This window comes from Lycium barbarum, chromosome 5 (assembly GCF_019175385.1).
Source record: "Lycium barbarum isolate Lr01 chromosome 5, ASM1917538v2, whole genome shotgun sequence".
Taxonomy (NCBI): Eukaryota; Viridiplantae; Streptophyta; class Magnoliopsida; order Solanales; family Solanaceae; genus Lycium; species Lycium barbarum.
Window position 1 is genome coordinate 24766557 of NC_083341.1, and position 9688 is coordinate 24776244.

The 9688-nt window shown below is 33.2% G+C and overlaps 2 protein-coding genes and 1 non-coding gene across 4 annotated transcripts; 1 reads left to right on the top strand and 2 right to left on the bottom strand.

Annotated features, from left to right (window-relative positions):
• Positions 1-496: 496 nt before the first annotated feature.
• Positions 497-4954, top strand: LOC132642404 (uncharacterized). Its single transcript, XM_060359622.1, has 3 exons — positions 497-873; positions 2376-3063; positions 4577-4954. Exons 2-3 carry the CDS (start codon positions 2898-2900, stop codon positions 4768-4770), a joined length of 360 nt encoding a protein of 119 aa, XP_060215605.1. The 5' UTR covers positions 497-873; positions 2376-2897; the 3' UTR covers positions 4771-4954.
• A 1288-nt stretch (positions 4955-6242) lies between these two features.
• Positions 6243-6314, bottom strand: TRNAK-UUU (transfer RNA lysine (anticodon UUU)). The gene has a single exon. It is a non-coding gene; the product is annotated as a tRNA-Lys (tRNA).
• A 546-nt stretch (positions 6315-6860) lies between these two features.
• On the bottom strand, positions 6861-9097 carry LOC132640757 (organic cation/carnitine transporter 3-like). Of its 2 annotated transcripts, XM_060357513.1 has the most exons (3): positions 8239-9097; positions 7449-7572; positions 6861-7136 (listed from the first exon to the last, which is right to left on the bottom strand). In XM_060357513.1, exons 1-3 carry the CDS (start codon positions 9019-9021, stop codon positions 6922-6924), a joined length of 1122 nt encoding a protein of 373 aa, XP_060213496.1. In that variant the 5' UTR covers positions 9022-9097; the 3' UTR covers positions 6861-6921. The 2 variants fall into 2 exon arrangements, with proteins under 2 accessions (XP_060213496.1, XP_060213495.1); XM_060357512.1 differs by having other exon boundaries at positions 6861-7572; positions 8239-9094.
• Between the last annotated feature and the right edge of the window lie 591 nt (positions 9098-9688).

Here is a 9688-nt window from a genome sequence, read left to right on the forward strand (position 1 = left end):
ATTCATTGAAGATTTATTTAGTACTCACTCTGTTTTAATTTATATAGCGGTGTTTGACTGAACACAAAATTTAAAAAATAAAAAGAAACCGAAATCAGTGATCGAGAAACCGACTTTGTTGATTTTGATTTGATTTCTAGATTTAAAAACCCGATATAATTAGTTTGATGTGGTAAATAAAAAAGTCGAATTAGACCGACCTATGTACACCTCTATAAACAACCACGAGATTTTTACCTAGACTTTTCTTTCATATTAACCATGAGATTTTTACCTAGACTTTTCTTTCATATTTAATATAAACATTACTCACCTGATTCTTGAGCCAAGGATCTATCGAAAACCAGGGGCGAATTTATAGGCAGCCCAGTGTGTTCACTTGAACACCCTGGGCGAAAAATTTCACTGTAGATATAGGGTAAATTTTCTGAATTTATGTAGATATATATGTTTCGAACACCCTCAACAACAAGGAAAAGGATAGCTCAGTGTTTTCAGGGTGTTCAAAATAAACCTTTAAGTCCTGGGTTCAAACCTAAGGGACAACATATTTTTTAAAGTTTAGGCTCTTATTATTTTTTCCATTTAATTTCAGGCTCTTATTATTTTTTTCCATTTAATTTCTGATAAGCAGACGACGCCGTTTAGGGACTTCAATTTTTTTGTTTTTGTTTTTTAAAACGTGGTGGAATAGGGATTTTAAATCCCAAAGGTCAAAATTAGTTCGCACTTCCCAAAACCTTGTTTCCACGGTTCCACCAACACTTGGGAATAACAATTCTCAATTTACCAAGCACCGCCAGCCACCGGATCACCGCCGCTGGTCGGAATTTTTTTCCAACTACAGTAGCTAATAGCTTTCTCCGGTGACTGGTAAGCAACATATGCTTGCAAGATTTTAAATCATTGTGAATCATTTGATGTTATATACTTATATTGATGTACCTTTTCCATGATTCCATCCAAGTGATTATAAATTATTTTCTTCTCCTTATATATATATATACACAGTTCACAATTGTTAAATGTTAAGTGTCTAATGTTGGGTTTGCAAATTGCAAGTCCGACTGTCTGAGTCTTCTGGTTCTTGTCACTCTTTTATCCTATTATTTTGTTCACCATCAATTGTCCCACTGTTAGATTTCACCATTATTTGTAATGTTGAGGTTTCGAATTCTAAAAAAAAAAATATCTAACAAATTTATGATTTTTTTGGTATCTGCTAGATATTTAACTTTAATATCAACTCATCAAGAATTAGAAGTATAGGGATGCATTGGTGATATTATATTTTTAGTGAATTAGCATTTTAGGTAGGATCCTTTAGTTATATGGTCATTGGAAGTATTGAGATATTTAGCATTGAGATATTTATTTAAGGGAAAAGATGCAAATATACCCCTCGTTACAAAAGTTGTGCATATATACCCCTGCAGTTACAAAATGGTGCAAATATACCCTTTTCACTAACATAATGTTTTTTAAAAATCATTTAATTTATTTTTTAATTAAAAAAAAGGTCTACCTATATGTTTTTAGTAGACATAATTTTCTACAGCCACATGGTAATTTTTTTTTCTGGTGGGTCGGGTCTGGTAAATTTAAAAAAATGGGTAGACTTATTTTTTAAAGTCACGGAGATATTTTTTGGCTTAAAAAGTTAATCCTTTGACCAAGTATATTATCTTTTTACCCTTTATATTTTCTTATAACTTCCAAAATATAAATTACTAATAGTACCAAAACTCTTACCCCACACTCCTTTTGTCTTCTCCATTGAGTAATACCGAGCATTCTTCATTTTGTTTTTTGTCATTTAACTTGAATAAACAATGAACAAGTAGTTAACCTGCACGTTCGATATTAACAATCTAAGGGATCAATTTAACTGAAGTCATTTAACTTTTCATATATTACACTGAAATCACAAATAAATTAATTATAAGTTGTTCTACCCATTTTTTTAAACTTGGTCAAAAAATATCTCCGTGACTTTAAAAAAATAAGTCTACCCATTTTTTTAAACTTACCAGACCCGACCCACCAGAAAAAAAAATTACCATGTGGTTTTAGAAAATTATGTCTACTAAAAAAAATATAGGTAGACTTTTTTTTTAATTAAAAAATAAATTAAATGATTTTAAAAAAAATTCCGTTAGTGAAAAGGGTATATTTGCACCATTTTGTAACTGCAGGGGTATATTTGCACCATTTTTGTAACAGCAGGGGTATATATGCACCACTTTTGTAACGAGGGGCATATCTGCTCTAAATCGCAAAGTTGAGGGGTATATTTGCACCTTTTCCCTTTATTTAATGAATCAACTATATTTAGCATTGAGATATTTATTTAATGAATCAACTATCTTATACAGATTCAAGAGTCAATGAAGAAGTATTTCACCAAGGTATCAAATTCAAGTTCGAGCTATCATAGTCAACCAAATCGGGAAGAAAATGTGAATCATTTAGTAGCACCACCGCAATTTTCTCAAGAGTTCAATTTAAGTTCATTAGAGGTCGATCCAGGTGAGAGAACTTAAATCTTGGAATTTCATCCAAATCATCGTGATGCTATTAGAAGAGATTATCTTCAGAAACGTCCTTGTCTACCTCAATTGAAAGTTTTTCCACAAACATTGATTTCTGGAGATATGCGTCGTTTAAATCGTGATTGGTATGTTGAATTTCCTGATTGGTTAGAATATAGTGTAAGTAAAGATGTGGCCTATTATTTGTACTGTTATTTATTTAAGGGAAATAACAATCGTTAAGGTGGAGGTGATGTATGGTCTGGTTTGGGGTTTAGGAATTGGAACAAAAAGGATAGTTTGACAAAACATATTGGTGGGCCAAATAGCATCCATGGTCAATCAAAAAGAAAATGTGAAGATCTAATGCGACAACAACAATCTATTCATGCTGCATTTGATAAGCAACTTAATCAAGATAAGCATAGATATGAGATCCGCTTAGCAGCTTCAATTCGTGTAGTGAGACTTCTTGTGACACAAGGATTGACATTTCGGGGTCATGATGAATCTAAAGCATCACTTAACAGAGGTAATTTTCTTGAAATTCTTTCATTTTATGCTCAAAAGTGTGATAAAATTCGTAGCTTTGTATTGGAAAAGGCTCCTCAAAATGATCAAATGACTTGTCCAATGATTCAAAAAGAAATTGTGCTTGCTTGCAAGATTGAAACAATTAAGGGTATCATAGAGGAATTAAATGGTGACTATTTTTCCTTATTGGTTGATGAATCTTTTGATGTATCACACAAGGAGCAAATGGCATTTGTTTTGCGATATGTTGATAGAAGGGGATTTGTGATGGAGTGACTTCTTGACATTGTTCATGTTAAAAATACTAGTGCTTTAGCTCTAAAAGGTGCAATTGTCAATTTACTTTCTCAACATTCCTTGAGTCTATCTTGTGTGGGTGGGCAGTACTATGATGGAGCAAGTAATATGCAAGGTGATATCAATGGCCTTAAAATGTTGATTAAGAAAGAAAGTAGATTGACTCATTCCATTCATTGTTTTGCTCATCAACTTCAATTAACTCTTGTTGGTGTTTCGAAAAAATGTCTTCAAGTGGGAGAACTTGTACACTTAGTTTCGGATATTTTGAATGTGTTGGCGGCTTCTTATAAACGTATGGATGAATATCGAGAATCTCAAAGGAAAAGAATTCAAGAGGCTTTAGAAAAAGGCGAGCTTAAAACTGGTAGGGGCTTGCATTAAGAACTTGATATTTCTAGAGCTTGTGATACTCGTTGGGGATCTCACTTCAAATCTTTTAATTGTTTTATTCTTCAATTTGGTACAATAATGGATGTACTTGATACTATTGTTGAAACTGCACATAATTTGGATGAAAGTGCCAGGGCGACGGGATATATCAGAGCTGCTCAAACGTACGAGGTTGCATTTATATTACATTTGATGAAAGAAATTTTAGGAATTACAAATGACCTTAGTACATGCTTACAAAAAAAGAGCAAGATATTGCGAATGCCATGCGACTTGTTAATGTGGCAAAGATAAGGTTGCAAGAGTTAAGGGAAGATAAAAAATGGGATTTTTTTGTTGCTGAGGTATCTACCTTTTGTTTCAAGTATAACATTGTGGTACCTAATTTTGATGAGTCGTATGTTAACTCAGGGAGATTTCGGCGTAAACCTGCTGATTATACTTTCTTGCATCATTATCATGTTGATGTATTTTGTCAAATAATTGATTGGCAACTGCAAGAACTTAATGATTGTTTTGATGAGGAGACAACTGAGTTGCTTTATGGAGTTGCTTGTTTGAATCCGCTAGACTCATTTTCAAGTTTTGACATCCAGAAAATAATGAGAATGGCTAAATTATATCCTGATGACTTTGATGAATTTAGTATGTGTTCTCTTGAGAATCAGCTTGCGAATTACATTATTGATGTTCGTGATATTGATAAAAGGTTCTCCGATTTAAATGGGCTTTGTGATCTTTCAAAAAGACTGGTTCAGACAAAAAGCATTCATGTTATCCTCTTGTATTTCGTTTAGTGAAATTTGCTTTGCTTCTCCCAGTTGCCACTGCATCCGTTGAAAGAGCTTTTTCGGCAATGAAGTTTATTAAGAATGAGTTGCGGAGTCGAATGAATGATGAATTCTTGAGCGGTTGCATGATTCCTTTTGGGGAAAAAGATGTATTTAATGATGTTTCAACTGATGATATTATTTTGACTTTTCAAGCAATGAAACCTCGTCGAGTAGTGCTATAAATGTACTCGAGAAGTATTAGTAGAGATCCCTTTTTGTAGTTTGTACTTAACACCCTAATTCTAGATTGATACATTGTAAAGGGCTAACTTTCTGCACTATTGTAGTTACTACCTTCCTATTCCTGTTAGTTTGAGATCCTTTGTAATGGAACTAACTCTTTGTACCTATGTATTATTACATTCTCTGGAATTGTGTGTTTTTGGGCTTATTCGTATGTTTACGTTTTATTTTCCGAATCTCCTGGATGAAAATCCTGGATCCGCCACTGTCGAAAACAATTTTCCTATCTCTATGAGGTAGTGGTAAGATCTACGTATACTCTACCCTTCTCAGAACCCACTCGTTGAATTATATTGGATATGTTATTGTTGTTGTTGTTGTTGTTGTTCACAAGATTAAAACTTATAAATCTCGAGACACTTTATTCATAATTCAAAAAAATTATAGATGCCATAATAAAAGGATAATAAAGGATATATTTGGTTTAGTCTCATCTGAATATTTGGAAAATTAACTAAATTGATTTGGTTTTTGACTTTTATAGAAAAACCTATTCACGAATGCCTTAAGCTATATGAGTTTCTTGAGAAAAGGCCTAAAATAATTCATTATCTTTGGATTTGGACTCCAAATGATCCACGTTCTTATACTTGGAGCAATATTAGTACATAATGTTTGCTAAACTGGTGCACTTTTGGTCACTCTCCAAATATTGCGTTAAATTTTAACAGAGATGAAGCCGGAGTCACGCGCCGATTACGTGAGATGTTTTCTCAACCAAGTCCATCATCCATCTTCACAAAAAATTGATCAACAGTCCTAATTTACCAAATAAAAAGAAAGAAAAAAAGAGTTCTTGAGAAAAGTTGCTGATTTCAACCTTTGTTGTTATAAGTTAATTACGCAATACAACTAAAAAGGTTTTAATTGCTTGAGAGTCCAAAACTAAAGAAAAGACTTTATAAAAATAGAATCTTAACAGATCTTTAGTTAGAGGTTATCTTTTGAAAATAGAAACACGCATGCGTAAGTACTGGCTTAGAATTAGGATATAGAAGAAGCCTACTTTCATGGCTCCCCCAGAGCTCAACACGAACGACTCGGGAATGAATATTACTACTCCGTCGCATTCGAGGTGGAGCATGGTGTAAGTAGTTGAAAATCTTGACAAAACATCTCGATCACATAATCCAAGGAAGAGATTGTTGTGTCACTGCTATATAGCAAGGAAAGGAATATACATGTCATGTAGCTGCAATATTGTCACGAGGAATGAGTTTCATCCCTTTGCTGCTTAGGTGAACTGAATTGTTAGAGAGTGATAAAAAAATGCACCATTTTAGTAAACATTGTATGCTATTAGTGCTCGTGAAAGAAAATTGCAAGCATTTGAGTCCAAACCAAAGATAATGGACTATTTAGGCCTTTTCTACGAGTTTTTCTTCATTTAAAATAGAATAATAAGAAAAACCGCCGTCTGTGGGGATCGAACCCACGACCACGTGGTTAAAAGCCACGCGCTCTACCACTGAGCTAAGACGGCTTTGTTATTTGTAAAGATCTAAAACTTATACATACTTGAGATTTGATTGCAAATTTCATTTATTCTTAAAAAAATTAATTTGCGCCATTTTTCCTGGAATTAGGATAACAAGAATTATATTTTCCTGGAAAAAACTATTTCCAATAGTTTGTCGTCCTCATGATGGTGACGATAAGGAGAAGGAGGAGAAGAGGCGGATAACTACGTAATTTATTAAGAATAAGAAACAGATTATTTCTTAATATAAGAAATTCTCTCATTTCATTTTATGTGATTGTATTAGACTAGATATAGAATTTTAAGAAAAAGTTAAGACTTCTGATATATACTAAGAATATACTTAAAAATTGTGATCTTAAATCTTTCATTAAATGTAAAACTAAATGAGAATTTTAAAATTAATAACTTTTCAAATTTAAAATGTAAAATTTTTTCCGGAACAAAAAAAGACTGACGCGTATTGCTTTATTAATTCTAATTATAGTACAACAGTAGTCCACCTTCCAAAACCGGCAAATCTCTAAACAAAGCAACAATCTTGTCATGTTCTGATCATGCTATAATCTTTTATTATTAAGAAGAAAATGTCATACTTTACAATAATTGGTTAGCAGACAAATACACCTTCCTTGTACTCCTCTTCATCCATAGTATCACTTAATGTCCTGCCTTTAGTTTCTGGTAAACACAACACAAACAATCCACAACTTGCTATACAAATCCCAAAAACTCCATAAGAAAGCCATCTATTTGTTCTCCCAAATGCCACTAACATTGGACTAAATGCACCACCAAGAACCAATGCTTGTCTCACCATTGACACTGCAGAATTTCTAACACATGTTGGGAATAATTCCACAGTGTAAATTAACAAAACATTAAAAGAAGTACATGCACTAAAAAAGGAAACAAGTTCAAGCCCCATTTGTAACTCCTTCAAATAATCATCTTTCACTATAACACAACCTATGCTACAAATTCCACTTAGCATAGCAAATCCTAGGAGTGATTTTTTCCTAGTTAACTTGCCAATTAGGAAGAATGTTACCATAGAAGCTGGCAATTCTGAAAGTGCATTAAGTGTGACACTTAAGTATAGATTGAAAGGTAAATTTCCAACCCCTAAAGGCATACCATAATATACCGTTCCTATACCAAAACCAACCAACATAACCGATATTAGTCGTCTGAAAGCCCATTTTTTTTCTACCAACATCTTGATAGTTGAGTAGAGACTGGTTGTCGACTCCTCCGAGTTCTGTATTAGAAATTTCAAAATGATATTTACATCAATGAGTCATGCTTTGTGAATAAAGTAACATGTAATAGTAAAAGAAATGCGGAATAATTAAGATGTGAACCTGAGGCCATTTACGTTTGAACTTCTTTTCTCTGTGTATTAGGTACTTTTTACTTGGGCAACTCAATTTAGATGGTCTAATTATGAAATTGCTTAATATTGGAACCTACCACAGCTTCTTTAAATAAGCCTATACCAACATACAATTTTTCTCCATTGAAATAAGAAGCTAATACATTGGAACCTCCTAAGTTAATTTTCGTTAATTTACGATGTATAATTGTTAGTTTGTTTCTCCTATAAAGACAATGTAACTTCATGTTTTTAAGTAAGTTCATGTCTTTCCATTATTAATGAAGAAGAAAAAAGAGTTTAAGTTATATACATCACCAATATAAGAAATTTCTATCATGTCACCTAAAGGATATCTACAGGTAAGTTTCCTCAAATGCGAAACTTCTATCTTGAAACTAAGATAATTACCTATTGCAACAGTTAAAAATTCCTTACAAAAAAGGTGTATATAACTTAAACTCAGATATAGTTTTAAGCGTAAAAAGGAAAAAAGAACGCACAAAAATAGAGAGCAGTTTTGAACATATTAAAGAAGAAGTAATAGCTTACATTATGTTCTTGATCTTCGAATTCGATGAAGGAGCCAAAGAAACTCAAAGTCAAGCTACTCCTTGTTGTAATACTTTTCAAAGTTAACACAAATTCTTCTTTGTTCCCTCTCACATACAACCATCTTGGTGATTCACGAACAAAGAAATGCACCAAAATTGAGTACAACATTGTAGGAATACAAGTCCACAAATACAACACTCTCCATGAAGACCCTCTATTCACAAAGGCAATAAGTGGTAAAGAAAGAAATCCAATAGTGAAACAAACAAAACCAATTATACCAACTTGTCCACGCCATTGACTTCCCACTAACTCCGTTGACAAGACAAGTGCACAAGTCCCTATAGTAGCCCTTCCAAATCCAGTCAAAAACCTCAAAAAAGAATAAATCCAAATATTTGTGGAAATTGATGTAATGGCTCCGGTAATTGACATGACAACACATGATATAACCAACATGTTTTTTCGACCTAGTTTTGTGTCAGCCAAAGTTGATAGAGCTAAACCTCCGATAAGACAACCTATGAAGAATGAAGATGCTGGGAGGCCAATGAGAATTGAACTCGCATCTTGTAACGACCATTCATTAACGGCAGGAGTGTCGGTGAAGACACTTATGAACGCTTGTTGAGCATCGAAAACCCATGATAGGGATACGAGGACGGCTTGTAACAATTGTGCCCATCCAAATTCACTAATGCACCTTTCTATTGTTTCATCAAGCGTTGATGCAGTTTTTCGCTTTAATAATAATAATGGTTCTGATGATTGGTCACTCATTTTTTTTCCCCTAATCTGAGTATACAAAAGTGTGTGGAGTTTGAACTCCTTGAGAGAGTTTTTATATATGTAAAAACTATAGGACAGGACAAGAACCTAGCTATTTGCATTTTAGTTTTTATTATTTTATTAAGTGCATGGACTCTGTTGTCAAGCGATAACAAATGGATTCCCGTAATTATTCAAGTATTTTTTTTCAATTTTTTTTAATCAAATTTCAACTTGTTGCTCTAGTAGCTGGTGTTTGGTTTTTATATACGTAATATAGCCAATAGTCATTGGTTTTTATTTTCTTATAAGAGGTTTTTTCTTTTTCTTCAAGTACAAGTACTTGGTATTAGAAATTACTGATCCGATTAATCCTAATTCACACGATAGAATGACGATTTTATTGCTCCTTACCAGAGAGGACTTTATTTCTAGAGCTCAAATCTGAAACCTCAAATTAAGAAATGAATAACCTTACTATTCCACCACATTTTTTGGCAGTGAAACCTAAGAGGTTTAATTGCCTTATTATTAAGAGGAAAAGACTTTATTTATGGATTAAGCGAGATGGACAGAGTCGAAGTCCATGGATCACTAGCGGCTGAACTCGGAAGGGATTTACTATGAAGTTTGCTTTAGGAAGTAAAAAGTTAAAGGTCATATAAGGGCATGTTTAAAA

Excerpts from the sequence above, each read along its gene's own strand:
- LOC132642404 (XM_060359622.1), top strand. The coding sequence starts at position 2,898 with ATGCGACAACAACAATCTATTCATGCTGCATTTGATAAGCAACTTAAT. Across the intron at positions 3,064-4,576 it reads TAAAGCATCACTTAACAGAG|TTGCCACTGCATCCGTTGAA; the intron begins GTAATTTTCTTG and ends TGCTTCTCCCAG.
- LOC132640757 (XM_060357512.1), bottom strand. The coding sequence starts at position 9,021 with ATGAGTGACCAATCATCAGAACCATTATTATTATTAAAGCGAAAAACT. Across the intron at positions 7,573-8,238 it reads TCGAAGATCAAGAACATAAT|AACTCGGAGGAGTCGACAAC; the intron begins GTAAGCTATTAC and ends TTTCTAATACAG.